Below are 17,140 nucleotides of genomic sequence, written 5' to 3'. Positions count from 1 at the left end.
ATGCCCCTAGCCAGGTACGCCCCTGCAGCCTAATATGACTCTAGCCAAGTATTCCCCTGCAGCTGGATATGCCCCTAGCCAGGTATGCCCCTGTAGCTGGATATGCCCCTAGCCAGGTATGCCCCTGTAGCTGGATATGCCCCTAGCCAGGTATGCCCCTGTAGCTGGATATGCCCCTAGCCCGGTATTCCCCTGTAGCTTGATATACCTCTAGCTAAGTATGCCCTTATAGCTAGATATTTCCCTAGCCCGGTATGCCCCTGTAGCTGGATATTCCCCTAGCCAGGTATGCTCCTGTAGCTGGATATGCCCCTAGCGAGGTATGCCCATGTAGCTGGATATTTCCCTAGCCAGGTATGCTCCTGTAGCTGGATATTCCCCTAGCCAGGTATGCCCCTGTAGCTGGATATTCCCCTAGCCAGGTATGCCCCTGTAGCTGGATATTCCCCTAGCCAGGTATGCCCCTGTAGCTGGATATTCCCCTAGCCAGGTATGCCCCTGTAGCTGGATATTCCCCTAGCCAGGTATGCCCCTGTAGCTGGATATTCCCCTAGCCAGGTATGCCCCTGTAGCTGGATATTCCCCTAACCAGGTATGCCCCTGTAGCTGGATATGCCCCTAGCCAGGTATGCCCCTGTAGCTTGGTATGCCCCTAGCCAAGTATGCCCCTGCAGCTTGATATACCTCTAGCTAAGTATGCCCTTATAGCTAGATATTTCCCTAGCCAGGTATGCCCCTGTAGCTGGATATGCCACTAGCCAGGTATGCTCCTGTAGCTGGATATGCCCCTAGCCAGGTATGCCCATGTAGCTGGATATTCCCCTAGCCAGGTATGCTCCTGTAGCTGGATATGCCCCTAGCCAGGTATGCCCCTTTAGCTGGATATTCCCCTAGCCAGGTATGCTCCTGTAGCTGGATATGCCCCTAGCCAGGTATGCCCCTTTAGCTGAATATTCCCCTAGCCAGGTATGCCCCTGTAGCTGGATATTCCCCTTGCCAGGTATGCCCATGTAGCTGGATATTCCCCTAGCCAGGTATGCCCATGTAGCTGGATATTCCCCTAGCCAAGTATGCCCATGTAGCTGGATATGCCCAGACCTAGTTCAGACATGAGAATTTTGGAGTTTTACTGATTTGTAAATCTGAAAGAAATGGGGAAAAAAATAATAACAAGCAGGTCTGATAATTTTGAAGATCTAAAATCTTTTTCCATTTCTATATTGCCTATTTAAGGGTGTAGTCGGTTATCAAAATAAAAGTACTTTCTTTAATTTAGGGTGAAACCTATGAAGTTGCTGTCAATGAATGCTGTGGAAGATGCGTCCAAAAGACATGCGTGGTTTCTCTATCTACGGGAACAAATATCACTTTGCAGGTATGTTTTTCCAATAAGCACCTACAATTATAAAATATTCATAGTTGGTATTATTAACTTGTCAATGATGAAAAGTGAAATACCCTAGATAGAGAGTTCAGTGAGAGAAAAATAAAGCTGATTGAAAGAGACCATGCTAGGGAGAAGCTGGTGGTAGTGCTTTAAGCCACTCGGAGTCTTGACAACAACACCAACTTTATGGCCCTGCCTACCAGACCAAGACTATACACCTGGAAAAAACATAGATGCATGAAAAGCGTACAGCAACATAAAATCTGTCCATCCAGTATAATAGAAACAGAAAATCCTTAAGCTTACTTTCCAAAAGTAGCCAATAGATGGTCCTGTTCTAAGATACGCATCTTCCTGAATAGTAGGAAACTGGGAGAGTAAGTACTGTTGAGTGAATGGACTAGGTACTCTAGACTAATATGAGGTACTTATTAAGAATGATATTGGGTATTTCCAATATGATACTACAGTATTGGTACAGAAAATGGCGTATCTATATAAAGCACCAGTGCTTTGAAAATACTGTATACCCATTAACCCAGGAATAAGTTATATATGATCACCTAGTTCCTGCTACAAAGTGCTGGAAAATAAATAACTGGATATCACAGGAACTGTATTGCTCTGCATTGGTATTGTATTGGGGGTGGGGGCACTGTACCGGATCTATACACTCTATGCGCACCATATTGCTTAATAGGGTTATCCAGGCTTAGAAAAACATGGACACTAAAGGCCCTATTCCACCAACAGATCTGACGACAGATTATCTGCCAAAGATTTGAAGCCAAACCCAGGAACAGACTATAAACAGAGAACATGTCATAAAGGAAAGACTGGATTTCTCCTCTTTTCAAATCCACTCCTGGGTTTGGCTTCAAATCTTTGGCAGATAATCTGTCGTCAGATCTGTTGGTGGAATAGGGCCTTCACTTCCAGAAACAGCACCACCCTTGTCATCAGTTTGAGTGTTTTTTTTTAGCTTAGTTTCACTGATGTAAGTGGAGCAGAATTGTAATACCACACAAAACCACAGGACAGGAGTGGTGCTTTTTTTGTAAGTAGCTGTGTTTTTTTTCTTATCCCAGATAACCCCTTTAAGTACACACTTTAATATATACATAACTGGGTACTGAACTGACACTGTATTGGTAGCACCTCTTCTGGCTCTGTATAGGAGGCACAGTACTCTGTACAGGGGGCATGTTCTGGTTCTGTATAAGGCTACTGCATGGGATCTAGGCATGTGTCGTACTAGCTCTACCTAAAGGTTACTCTATTGGATCTGTATAAGGGTCCTGTTTAGTGACTTTGTATATCACAGCACTGTACTACAGTAGCTCTGCTACATAAGGACACTGGGCTAGAATTGCCATGGGAGGTCACTTACCTGGCTTTGCTACTGTATATGGAGTTATCACTACTGATAACTAAGCTGATAACATTATTTTGAATTATTTAACATTAAAAGGAGAAATTTATTTCTAATATAAAAAATACTCCATAGTTTGAACTGCAGATGACAAGCTGTGTTTTTGGTGATAGGTAGTGAGATAGAGAGGAGGTGAGTGCTGGGGGACTGAAGAGGGAAGACCTTTTCTACTCCTCAAACAACCTCTTTAGGCAGATTTTCTGCTTCTGAATATTACTTTGGTAATTTTACTTTTTTTGTTTTAAGAGATTTTTCTTTAATGTGGTTTTCTGGACAAACTACCTGGAGATTATAGTGCCAGGTGTTTTTAGGTGTTATCTATAATATAATTAACAGTAAATGCATTTGATAATCTAGAAAATCTGCTTACGCGTAGATTTCTAAATGGAATATTAATAAACAGATTGGTTTAGCAATAATTACTTTTTCTATTTCTTTTTTTTAAGCCTGGACAGACTGCTGTTGATCCTGATCCTTGTACCTCCTATAACTGTAAGAAAGTAAATAATAGGACTATTACCGAAGTGCAAAAGAAGATATGTAAATACCAGAGTGTTAAGGATTGCCAAGCGGTATGTAAAATTATAAATTAAGTTATTAAAATTGAGTTTTAATATATTATGTTACCATTAAAGTAGAGTGATTTTGCAATATAAAAGGGAAGAAAAAGGGAATCAACAAAGGGAGTTGTTCACCAAAAATCTTTTTCTTTCAAATCAACTGGTGGCAGAAAGTGCCAGAGATTTGTAATTTACTTCTATTAAAAAAAATCTCAAGCCTTCCTGTACTTATCAGCTGATGTATGTCCTTCAGGAAGTGGTGTATTCTCTCCAGTCTGACACAGTGCTCTATGCTGCCATCTCTGTCCATGTCAGGAACTGTCCAGTGCAGCAACAAATCCCCATAGAAAACATCTCCCACTGTCTAGACTGGGTAGAATACACCCCTTCCTTTAGGACATACAGTAGCTGATAAGTACTGGAAGATTTTAGATTTTTTTTTTTTTTTTATAAGTAAATTACAAATCTTTGGCACTTTCTGGTTGATTTGAAAGAAAACTACTATTACTTTTGATAAAACTTTTGACCTGCCATACAGACATGCTGCATAGCTGAAATACAGAAGAAAACACAGAAAACTACTGTATTGCACTGCAGATACTAAGATATATGCATAAGACATTTTTTCATTGCAATAGTGCTATTGAAAAACTGAGATTGTTAGCTTACTATTTGATCAGATAGTGTGTAGCACCCTCCATGGCAAGGTGACCTCAGTTTTGACCTTAGAAAATTATTTTCTAAAGTTATGTACCAACTGAACACTTCTAATCTAATCTAATTCTAATCTAAATCAGCAACTAGATACTGCTGTTATTTTTATATTTGATAATCGCAAAAATCACCATCCCTTTTTAAATGGTCTCTGTCATTAAAGGGGTACTCCAGCAGGGGGGGGGGGCACTTTTTTGCTGGGACTGGGGAGGAGGTGGCCGAGGGAAAAGACATCCACTCACCTCCCCGGGTGTCTGACGCGGCCCGAGACGGATCCCGCCTCCTTCACTGAGTGGATGAGCGGACCTGAGACGGCACGTCTCGGGCCCGCGTCAGACACCCGGAAGCGGCCGGGCACCGGAGCGCGGAGATGCGGGACCCGCCGCTGGAACCGGGGAGGTGGGTGGACGTCTTTTCCCTCGGCCACCTCCTCCCCGGTCCCAGCAAAAAAGTGCCCCCCCCGCTGGAGTACCCCTTTAAAGAAAAAAAAAAACATGTGAGAGATATATAGTGGTCGTCTCCTCACTTGTTCTACCGATTGGTCAAGGTCAGGGACCCTCACCGATAAAAACTTTTGACATATGTCTCTCTGACATGTCAAAAGCTATACATACTTTACATATCACACACATTCCACAAAGATACACTTTTGTCATAGTTAAGCCAATAAAAAACTATGTATGCATTTTTCAAACATTTCTTTGTGACATAACCCACCCTACTCTTCAGGCCTCAGTAGCTGTAGAAAAAGATTAACACAAATAAGATGAGGAAAGCTTCCAGGGCTACAGAGCAGCATTGTAAAGAAACTCACTCAATAGACAACAAGTAGGCTTCACTTTCAAGTCTGCACTCACCTCTGCTAAAAAGAACAATTTCACTACTGTCACATCTTCTCACAACCCAGACAACTACAGTGAAACTTCCCCAAAAGACCACCTCTATGAGAAAAACACCCTCTTTACCAGGCCACATTTTTTGTGATTTTGGGTTCCCACCATATATTTAGCATATTGGCCATCTTGCTCAAGAAGACCCCACCCCCCACCCCCATGACCACTTTTTGTGCAATTTTTGGGAGTCATCTCAAAGAGGTTTCAGTGTTTTTAACCCCTTTTAGGTAGATTTGTGCCCCTCCATATGCCACCCCAAGCTGCTGGTACATTTGTGCAGTTGGTAATAAATGATGTCCATTGCTGTCTTCCAAAAGAGTCCTGGTGTCATTACATGCAAAAAAAAAAAGTAGTTATTGGGAGATAACTTTTACTTCTTAGGGTCCATTCACACTGAGCAAAATAGGTGTAAATTCTCAGCGGAATTCGCGCTGCGGACTCCGCTCGGAATCCAGCCTGCCTCACTGTCTCAATGTGACTGCTCGCATGCCCCTGCTCAAGGAACTGACGTGTCAATCCTTTGAGGGGAGAGCGGAGATGCCAAAGAGAATGCATCGAGACATTGAGGCAGGCAGGATTCCGAGCAGAGTCCACAGTGCCAGTTCAGCTTGGAATCTCTGCCTGTTTTGTTCAGTGTGAATGCCTCCTTACTAGAGATGAGCGAACCTGCCGAGGTTCGGGTTCGTATGAACCTGAACTCTGGGCGTCTGATTCTCTCTGTCTGCCTGCTCCGTGAAGAGGGTGGATACAGCCTATGGCTATGGCTGTATCCCAGTTTTCCAGGCTGTCCTCCGGCTGTATCCACCCTCTTCACGAAGGGTGCAGATAGCGGGAATCAGATGCCAAGAGTTCAGGTTCATACGAACCCGAACCTCGGCAGGTTCGCTCATCTCTACTCCTTACTCATCCCAGCTGACCACATTTACACATCTGTAGTTCTGTCCACGGATAGGCCCCAATATGGACCCGTAACATGTACGGGTGTCAGTATGGGGCCATAGAAATGAATGGGCCATTATACTGTCTGCATTTCTGGGTCTGCAAGTCAGACACCATTAGCGGATGTGTGAAAAGGGCCTTAGTGTTTGTTGCCCTTGTTGTATTAAAGCTCCCTTTTGTAATGAGCCATTTGCATAACATGATTTAACTTGGTACTTTATTAAAAAAAAATGTATAGTATGGTACCGTGTTAGCCAGAAAAATCCATATCGTGGTAAATACTTGAAATCAAAGTATTTTAGGAGTGATACCTTTATTGGCCAACAGACTGAAGGAGATTTTCCAAGAATTACCTCTTCTTTCATTCAAACAACCCCCGAATTTAAGAAACCTCCTTGTAAAGAGCGCTCTGACATCAACAACAGAGACCGGCACCTTCCCTTGCAATAACAGAAAATGCAGCACATGTCCCCACATATTGCAAACTACCACAATCCGCATCCCCAATACACAGCGGGACTACACAATCACCAATGCTTTCTCATGTACATCCTCCAATGTCATGATGTCCAATACATAATAAAGTGTACATGATGCCCCACAGGGATTTACATTGGGGAAACAAAACAGAAACTACAAACTAGAATGAACTTACATAGACATACAATAAAAAGAAGTCTCATCACCCCTGTTGGCCAACATTTCTCAGGACTGGACCATGGAATAACAGATTTAAAGGTTATGGTCCTCAAAGGTCACTTCCAGAGTGACAGAGAGAGAAAAGTGTGGGAATTCAAATTGATAAAAACATTCCAGTCATTAACACATGGATTAAACCTGGCATCTGGATTTATGACCCACTACACTCCACAGATAAGACTTAACTGACCAACAATCCTGGACTTCCAAATAAGCTTTAATTTACAAGTCTTTTTTATTGCCATGGCTTATCTATGTGATGTATATACCCCCCCCCCCCCCCATTCACAGATGTCTCCCCCTTCTTGTTTGTAACATCCCTAAAATGATGTGCTGTTTCTGTAAGTCATTCATTTGTGAACTTGTCTGACAAAGGGATCTTGTGAATCCCGAAAGCTCACAGCTCTAACAGTTTTTTGTTGGCCAATAAAGGTATCACTCCAAAAATACTTTGATTTCAAGTATTTACCACGATATGAACTTGGTACTTTGCAATCATTGATCTTTATTGACATTAAGCTTCAAATCCCTTTGAAAATGTCAATTGATGATATATATTTAATTCAACATCAATATGACCTACCTAAACTCCTGGACTTTATCTGTCTTAACTACAGAATGAGAAGTTTAATGTTTCCAGTACAGAGTGCTGTGGTCAATGTATACCAACAGGATGCTATATTATAGCGCCGAGTGGAGAAAATACAACTTTGAAGGTAGGTGGAAAGCTTAAAGATTCTGTCAATGATTATCATTCACAGATTACCTGTCCATAGTGAATGTTACTGTAAGATCAGTCAAGGGGATCTAAGAAAACATGCACTAAGCACTGCTCTGAGAATTTTCTTTCTGACTTTTACACCTCAAGCACAAGATTATATTATAGCTCCAAATGTCCGCTACAGTCCCAACTTTCCAAAATTACAACAATAACTGTAGCGATAGCATTATCACAGCTAGTGTGACTATAATGTATATTACTCTGTACTGTGTATGCCATTGCCATTGAGTTACAATTATTGTCCAAACTAGACAATCATATATCATATACCTAAACGATCAGCTGACTGCTGCCCCTCCAACTGTTGAACCCTCCGGAGATCTGTAGGTAGCCACACACTTCTACAGCATAATCCCCTGCAGGAGAAATGTAGTATACAGTATATGTACTATTCGGTTGTCTTAATGCGGAGATGGAGAACCTTCAGAGGTACAATGTGTCATACCCCAGAGAAAACTGTCTATCTTTATGAATGTTACAAATTGTAATATACAGATATATATATATATATATATATATATATATATATATATATATATATATATATATACCTCCAGATATACAGTTCTATATAATAATTAAAGGGTTATTTTTGTAGAACCACCTTGAGAGCCAACTTCATTCGGGATTGTAGCTTTCCAACAGCTGTCCTAATGGGACAATGCTTTTTATTATAGATGAGTAGAGGAGCAAATTTACAGTAGTAATGAAGAAAATTTGCTTATCTGCCGGCTGCCTTTTAACTCCCCGGGTGCCTGGAAACTGGATCCAGTTCTGGGAAACTGGGAGAAGTTTTCAAGTTCTGATTCCAGCTTTTCCAGGCACCCGGGAAGGAGCAACGGTGAGTTAAAAGGCAGCCGGCAGATAAGCAGATTGCAGATATAACAAAGCAATTTGCTTCATTATTACTGTAAATTCGCTCACCTCTAATTATGAGTTACAAGCTCATGTATAGGTTTTAACATAGGGTACATGTTAAGATGAAGTGCTGTAAGGATATAAGTACTGTAAGGGTAGCTTCACAGACACCGTATCGCAGCGGATTTTCTGCTGTGGATCCACAGCGTATGTGCAGCAGATCCACAGCAGATTTGATCTAAATAACTAAACATAGCATCAAATCTGCACCATCAAATCTGCTGTGGATCCAGTACGTGTGAACGCACCCTAAAACAGAAACCTTTTTCAAATTGGATATACTGTATATCTGTGCCATTTACATTATTTTACATTAAATTATTTACTTTTAAAATCTAGTTGTTAGCAAGAAACTATATAGCTCAAGACCCATGCTAGTTTTTTATTACAAAATATAAAAATGAGGATTAAAAAAAAATATAAAAAAAAAATACAAATAATGCAATATCTTATGTATTTTATGTTGAGGACAGGAGCTTCTTTAGTTTCTCAAACAGCACACACAGTGTGCACTAAAAATAAAGAGCAGCCCTCATCTGGTATACAAAGGAGCAACTAATCCTGGCACAGATAGAGAGTAGTACAGGAGATGTAAGACCATATTACACGGTCCTATAATCATTGGAAGCAAGCGACGATCTGCTAGACACCGCTCAAAAAAGTATTATACTCACCTCTCCACGCTCCCTGGTGTCCTGCTGCCTTTTCCCCGCTGACCACAGCCGCTGCTGGAGCTTCCGTAGCGGTCTCTTCAGTGACGGGCCATTCAGCCAATAACTGACTGAGACGGGACAGTGCAGCGGCCAATAATTGGATGAGTGACCTGTTACTTCAGAGACCTATCAAACAGCAGCAGCTGCAGAGAGCAAGAAGAAGCCAAGGGGACACCAGGATAGGTAAGTATATACTTTAATAATATTTTATATACCCTTGTCATCAGCTGTCTGCCATGCTACCGATTACATGTAGCAATGTCCAGATGGCGGCTGATGATTTAATAATGTGCTTAAAGACAACGACCAATGGTTAGCTCCTCACTATTCATTACCTTTATTACACAAAGCGATATCAGCCTGGTTCGGCAGATAATCGGTCCGTCTAATATGGCCTTAATACTACACTATACTATAGAGAAGTCCTACTAGTCATCACATAAAATACCTAACATCATAGAAAGGCATCATTATATGCTGAGTGTGGTTTCATGTTACAGTGGCTCAGGAAAGACCACTGTATGTATAGCAATATAGCAATCTGATATTTTTATTGCATGTAAGCATTATAAGTCATTTATACTTGTTTTAATCTATTCTTTATAAGGCAGGGGAATCATGGTCTCCAAAGAATAACAAATGTATATCTTATGGATGTATCCAAGTCAGTGGATTGTTTTATTCTGTTGCAAACAATAAGACCTGTGAAGCTGTGAAACAGGAAGACTGTGAATCCGTAAGTCATACATCCTGAAGGAATTAAACATTAGAAATGCATTGAGCACTTCAATGATAGAGTACCCAGTGATTCTGGTTGTGTGTGAGTATGACAAATTTTCCCACTTAATGATCGCACAGAGGGTTGAATTTACTATTGATTTCTGGGTGTTTGACATTGGCATTGTATGGTTTGTATTTTTTGTGGTATTTATCATTTTGGTGCACATTTGTCAATAAACTTTAGAGATTTAGAAATGTTTGGCTGCTAATAATGTATTCTGCAGTTTTAGGCTAAGTTCCCACAACGTATTTATTCAATTAATAACGGCCATTGCTGCAGACTGCAACATCCGCCGTTATTAATTGAATAAATACATTGCATTGACTTCTATGGAATCCCGACCGGAGTGTATGCTACGTGATTCCTTGCGGCCGCACCAAAAACTGACAAGTTAGTTTTGTGCAGCCACTATTCATTGCACCCGTATCCCAATTAAAAAGTTCATCTGGCTGGTACTGCAATATAATATGTCCCAGAATACAGTGCAGCACAGATTACTGCATCATAAAAGCTTAGTAAGTATATATATATATATATATATATATATATATATATATATACAGTATATTGAAGAGCTGATGGTTAATTACAACAGCAGCTAAAAGAAATATAAATGCAATGCAGAAATATAAATGAAATATAACCTGGAGCACTCATAGTTGCGTGCCACTGTTAACAGAGGTTGAAGCATTCCAGTTTAACTCCTCTTACAAGACACCAAGTAAAAGGTCTAACCTGTTGGTTTTTGCTATGTCAATCCAGTGAGATTATTAACGCTAATATGTTAATAATTCTGGCAATGGCCAAGTATCTCATGTGCAGACCTTTCCCTCTTTTAATCTTTATTTTTTTTCCACTTATTATTTTATTCATTAATTCATTCAATGTTTTTTTTTTTTTTGTTTTGTTTTTTTTTTAACAGGGTTCTATTGAAGTTAGTGCGGATGGGTGCTGTTCAAAATGCAAAGGTAAGATTACCTTCAAAGAAGAGAAGGAACAACATAAAACCAATAATTATAATGTCAGTTTTCCAGTCAAAGTAGACATAACATCAGGTCTATTAAATTCTTGCTATAATTTCAAAAAACTTTGACATGTTGTAGAGGCCTGTGTTCTGCTAACTCTTAAGCAAAAGGTTCAGATACATTCGGGACCAATTAAGATACAATCCAATTTTATTAAATAAATGAATAAAAAGATTATAAGCAATATATAGAAGGATTATATACAGACGGTATGGCAGACATACAATAACCACTTACAGACTATTCTATACCTGACGCTCAAAATAGCGGCTGATATACTACAAATAACCACAATTAGTCCTAGTATCCAGCATGTTAAATGTTTTGAGCCAGGGTTCTGGGTCTTCAGACCCCCACCAATTACTAGAAAATTTTAGCTGAAGCACTTAGCTGAGTGCTTCTCTGCTCACTGTAAGAGATGAAATCCATAGGGGAGATGGGGAGAAATCCATAGGGGAGATGGGGAGAAATCCATAGGGGAGATGGGGAGAAAAGTACTCCGCTGAGTGCTTCTCCTTAGTTTTTCAGCAATAGGTGGAGATCTGAACCCCCAGACCCCAACTAATTAAAACTGTTATTAAAACTGTTGACATGCCTCTACAAAATGTGAGAAGTTTACTGAAATGCTAGTAAAACTTTAAAATTAAATGCCAACAAATTATATGACCAATCAACAGCTTTTTCTGTGTCCTTTATATATAAAGTCCTTAAACGGGTATTCTGGATATATATTTTCTATATGTTCCTGGGGTCGCTCTTCTCCCTACTCATCTAGGCATTAATGGTCCACTTAGGCAATCATTGGGCGCAAATGTGTCCTGTTTTAGTTACTGAGTGGGCCATCACAGACAAGAGGAGTCTGTCTTGGAAGGAAAAAGAGTGTTTAACCCTGGGGGACCAAGGTAGGTGAGTATGCATTTTTATTTTCAAAGCAGCCCCAGCAACATTTATTTAAAAAAAAAAAAGGCATGTATTCAGGTATGACAGTCATTTTTGAAATATTGCAATATGGTTTTTAGATACATTGTCTGCTGTCTCAGGAGGCTGGGCTGGATCTTGTCTCTTAAGTTCAAGCCCTGCCCTCTGGGTGATGTAACCACCTTTGACCAGTCAGCCCTGCCATACACACATATTTGTATGGAGAAAAATAAAAATGAGATGTGTTAATACCATGCTGCCACATGCTGAACAAGGCAACAGGCAGAGGAGCAGATAGGAAATGAATACAACAGCTGGTTGCAGACTGTAAGGCCATTAACACATGTCAGATTTGTTGAAGACTTGTTGCAGACATATTTCTTAACAAGTAGGACATGGCTATGACTGAGCCAGAGTCAAAAAGAGCGCTTGCAGAATCCAAAGTGCCTGCTGAAGATCCAAGATCCATGGATCAAAATGTGTTGCATAGTAGTTTTAATCAACTTTCATTGGTATTTTGATTCTACCAGCGCTCTTTTTGGGTCAGTTCTTTTTTCACAACCATCTCCTGGTCATTCAAAAGTATGCTAGTCTGTACCCGAGCTTCATATGCCAGGAGAACAAGGAACAGATAACTGCTGTAGAGTTGGAGCCTACAGTAGAGTTGTGCCTACCCTTGCACAACTCTAAGAGGTGAGACGATTTCCTTTGGGGTTGACATTTCTGCAACTCAAAAATTAGTTATATTCAACTGAATGAGAATATAATAATATCTATTATTATAATATACACAAGGATTTTATGTTGTGTTAATCTCTTTATGTGTATAACTTTATACACCATAAAATCTTAAGCATATAAACTACAACTTAAAATCCACAGTATATACAATATATTTGCACATGCCCTAAAAAAAAATAATAATTAGAATTCAGGTCTGCTAATAACATACCCTAAAAAAATGTAAAATGAAACCATAGCTTTGGGAGGGGAACTATCAAAAGTGTTGAGGTAGAGATTTCTGACACAAGCAATACCATACTGTATGCTTTGCAGCATTTTCCCTGACATTAGAATACCCCTTTAAAAGCTAAGGACACTGTGTAATACAGTACTTATTTTGGTGTAAAAAAAATAAATAAAAAAAATTGCAATTATTTTTCTGCAGCCTCTCTGTTTTTGCAAATGTTGCTTTGTTATGTCTTATTAAGAAATATTGTTTTAAAAAACGTGTTTTTACTGCAGTTCAAAGTTCAGAACATTAACAAAAAATATATACAGTACAAAAGTTTCCATAGCCTTTGCAATTATTGAACTTGCGCCTTGTACATGTAGCTGATTAATATTTCTTCTTTTAGCTCCAAGGAATTGCAGACTTGACCTTCGCAATACAACTCTTGTAAGTGGGGATTGTTCACTGAATGTAACCATTCCACACTGTACTGGAGTCTGCACAAGTCCTACACCGTAAGTATTTTAAAGGAAACATGTTCCTGCATCAGATAGCGGCTTGTGAAAGTATTACCCTCTCGGCTTTCCACCTACTTTGTTATTCTACAACCTGTGTTTAATTTGGGTTGTGTGTTATGCATCTGCACAAAACAGCCTAAGTTGCTGAATATTAAAAAAAAAAAATTACATAGAAAAAAATTGAAAAATTGAAACATGCATATGTATTTACCCCTTTAGGGCTATGAAGCCCCTCAAAAGTTCAGGTGCAATCAATTTTATTTAGCTGTCAAATACCTAGTAAAATAAAGTCCCCCTGTGTGCAATCTCACAGTCCCTTAAGAATAAACACAACTTTTCTGAAAGGCCATAGAAGCTGCAACACTATTAAGCAACTACAGAGGGGGGAGGGAGGTATACAGTATATGGGGGCCTTACTGCAGAAGGGGGGGTGTATACAGTATGCGGGGGGAACCACAGAGAGGGGAGAAAGGTATACAGTATGGGGCCTAACTGCAGGGGAACTTATAGTATAGGAGCCTAACAAAACAGTATGGTGGCTAACTACTGTAAAAAGTGGAGTTAAGTGTAGGGGCATACAGAGTTTCTAGGAAAATAAGCCCTAACCCTTCTTTCTGAGGAAAAAAAATAATAATATAAGACCCTGTCTTATATCAGAAACACAGTAGTTTAAGAACTTTTCCAATAAGTTAACTTTCTTAAGAAACTTAAAAAAAAAAAAAAAAATCTGAATCTATATAAATTTAAGGTATTAAAAGCTGTCTCAGTGAAATAGAAGTATTTAAAGTGATACTGTTACCCCGTTTCTGGATAAGGACTTCTTTACACAATTGTAAAGCCTAAATTCTGCAGTTTTCATACCCTACTTTATACTTTAAATTTCTTAGGGCTTGGTCTAGTGAAAAATGCTTTTTTATCGTTGTGGATTGTGCCCCCTGAGCCCCACCCACGCTCCTCTCCAACATCGGCGTGGTTGGTCCCGTCCCCACAGCAACATCGGCATCTAGGCCCCGCCCCCTCTGCAGCCATTGCAATAGGTTGACCTAGAGGTCTAAGCCCCACCCCTTCTAGGCCCATCCCTATGGCCGCCTAGGGGGCCGGGCCTTGACACTGATGAGGTCATGGAGGTGGGGCCTATGGCGCCTATGTGGATGGGGCCAAGTGGTGCTGCGTCTGTGAAGCCCCGCTTAGGTGACACGAACCACCAATGTTAAAAAGCATTTTTCACTGGACCAAGCACTAAGAAATCTATGATTTATTTTAATTTATTTGTATAGTGCCAACAAATTCCAGCGATTTTTATAAAGTAATGTATAAAAACTTCATTATTTAGGCTTTACAGCTGTGTAGAGACGTCCTCATACAGAGAGGGGTGGCAGTGTTACTTTAAGGTGTTTTAGTGGTACCCTAAATTTAAAAGCTGCAGTTCGCAACCTGCTTCTACCATGTCTTTCCGAAAAATAAGATCTACCCCGAAAATAAGACCTAGTTTCATTTCGTCGGCTTATTGGAGTAGGCTGGAAATACAAGCCCTACTCCAAAAATAAGCCCTAGTTAAAGTCAGGTGACCAGATGCTTGATGCTGGGTGGCTGAGCATTAGCCAATGACTGCCAGACTGCTCCGCCCCAACCTGCTTAACACAAGCTACAGGGAGGCAGGAGTGGTAAGAAAATGCACAATAGGGGACATTAAATATGGGGGACAAAGGGTACATGGGCCAAATATAAAGGGGGGGTTCAAAGTATGATGGCTATCTGCATTGGATGTATACAGTATAGAGGAACAACAGAAGGGGGAGATATATATAAAGAATGGGGAAAGAACTACAGAGGGGGGAGGAAGGTATACAGAATGTTGGCCTAACTACAGGGGAACTTACAGTATACGACCATATAAAATGGGGCTATGGTGTAGGGGCATATAGTGTTTCTACGAAAATAAGACCAACTCTAAAAATAAGTTTCAAGACTTTCCTCATTTGTGTTCCCCACATGAGAGGCTATGTTCACATAATGTTTGTTTTCAGCTATAATTATGGATGATTAAAACAAATCAGAAGGGAGGGAAAAAGAAAAGTAAGAAAAAAAAATTGCAAGAGAAACTGTAAAGAAGAATAGATGGAGGGTGTGGGTTAATAATGGAAAGGAATACCGTCTTTGAGAGTCGCAGGAGGAATGGATGAAATGTTTTAATTGCTAACTAACATGATTGTTTTTGCCCATAGGAAAAATAGTGTGGAACCACAATGTACATGCTGCAAAAATCTCAGATCAAGAAAAGAAACAGCAAGATTAACATGTAAAACTGGAACTACTATTCCTTTCCAATATGACTATGTTGAAAGCTGTGGATGTAGCATCAATATCTGTCAATAGTTCTGTATACTAGCATCTACTTTGTAAGTCATTTCTGTTCATTTTCACACATTAAGATTTGTCCAATAGCATTGCAATCGTAAACATGATCACTTATACAATCCAAGTAGCAAAAATATTAACGTTCACACATTGCAGTACTGTTGTGGTACTGCGTCATTAACGCTAGAGTAGAACAGCAGTACTGCCATGATACTGCAAGTTGTGTGAACATAGCCATACAACCCACAGTAGTCCTATTAGTATAACCTGACCAAACCCATCAAATGTATTCCTGCACATATATCATTAAATCAAGTAAGAGACAAGTCATCATTCACGATGGTGTCTCTGATAAAGCAATCATTAATGGCCATGGTGTGTTTTTTTTTTTTTAAATGTAAACAGGTTTGTTAAAATACAGAGACAACAAAGACATAAATTATTATCTAAATCAAACCCAAAACATGTGAACACTACTGAAGGGGAACTAGATGTTGAGGTCACACCTGGGCCCTGAAGCTTAAGGCACATCCAGATAAGAACTCAAAAAGTTAAATACAGAATAATCAGTAATTTATTTTTCATGCAATGTTAACTTCAAATTCCTATTATATGTGTCTGTAAATTCATGTTTTACGCTAAATGACATCCCAAATAACTTCTAGTGACCAGTAGAAGCTATACAGTGGACTTTTCGGCATGTGAATCGTATGAAATTTCACTTTGCTTACATTTTAACTAGAGGGATAAATCAGTAACTAAGTTGTATACAAATTAACAGTCCTAAAATTATTGCTCATTTGATTTTGTTCAATAAACTGTCTACTTTCCAATGTTGCTTTTTAAGTACTTAATAAAACTGACTGCTGCTAAACTTGAGTCTTGAAATTTGTATGAATAATCTTGCATGCATTGTACACTACTTTTTATAGCTGTTACTGTATTACAAAGCAGACATAATAGAGAGCCCACATTTGCATTGTTCCTAATTTTTATGCAAAAAAAAAAGGGACAGATTGTCACTCTCTCCATTTCAGGGGGCGAGACCAGCCTGCCAGTAGTGCGTACTCACACACACACGCACGCACGCGCATACACACACACACTTACTACATACTTGCATACATACAGCAAGTCACATCACAGCACTTACTACTTTCAGACATAGGGGGAGATTTATCAAACTGGTGTAAAGTAAAATTGTCTCAATTGCCCCTAGCAGCCAATCAGATTCCACCTTTCATTTTTCAAAGTGTCTGTGAGGAATGAAAAGTGGAATGTGGTTGCTAGGTGCAACTAAGACAATTCGGCTTTACACCAGTTTGATAAATCTTCCCCATAGTGCTTGTGAAAGTGTCCTATATGGAACAGGCTGCACTGTGCTGGGGGATGACAGTACTATAGATGGTATGTGGAGGAAGACAAGGTTACTTATACAATTGTTCTGCAAGGTGCTATGTGAGTAGAAAGAGACAGCAGAATAACAGCAGTTACACCAAGCACTGCACTTCTGCTGCTGAGATGATATGGGGACTTCACTTTCTGATTGCCT

General features: G+C 39.8%; 1 protein-coding gene across 1 annotated transcript in view; it reads left to right on the top strand.

The window, feature by feature from the left end:
* Window positions 1–16,393, top strand: part of LOC138789264 (mucin-2-like) — a 198,815-nt gene extending 182,422 nt beyond the window's left edge. Inside the window, exons 37-43 of the mRNA XM_069967868.1 lie at window positions 1,277–1,375; window positions 3,266–3,391; window positions 7,242–7,340; window positions 9,644–9,772; window positions 10,740–10,785; window positions 13,119–13,227; window positions 15,456–16,393. Coding sequence (XP_069823969.1) covers window positions 1,277–1,375; window positions 3,266–3,391; window positions 7,242–7,340; window positions 9,644–9,772; window positions 10,740–10,785; window positions 13,119–13,227; window positions 15,456–15,606 — 759 coding nt within the window. The 3' untranslated portion in view covers window positions 15,607–16,393. The remainder of the gene's footprint in view (window positions 1–1,276; window positions 1,376–3,265; window positions 3,392–7,241; window positions 7,341–9,643; window positions 9,773–10,739; window positions 10,786–13,118; window positions 13,228–15,455) is intronic.
* The last annotated feature ends 747 nt before the right edge of the window (window positions 16,394–17,140 follow it).

This window comes from Dendropsophus ebraccatus, chromosome 4, assembly GCF_027789765.1.
Source record: "Dendropsophus ebraccatus isolate aDenEbr1 chromosome 4, aDenEbr1.pat, whole genome shotgun sequence".
NCBI classification, from domain to species: domain Eukaryota; kingdom Metazoa; phylum Chordata; class Amphibia; order Anura; family Hylidae; genus Dendropsophus; species Dendropsophus ebraccatus.
Note: the sequence above shows the minus strand (reverse complement) of the source record. Positions and strands in the feature narration are given on the sequence as shown.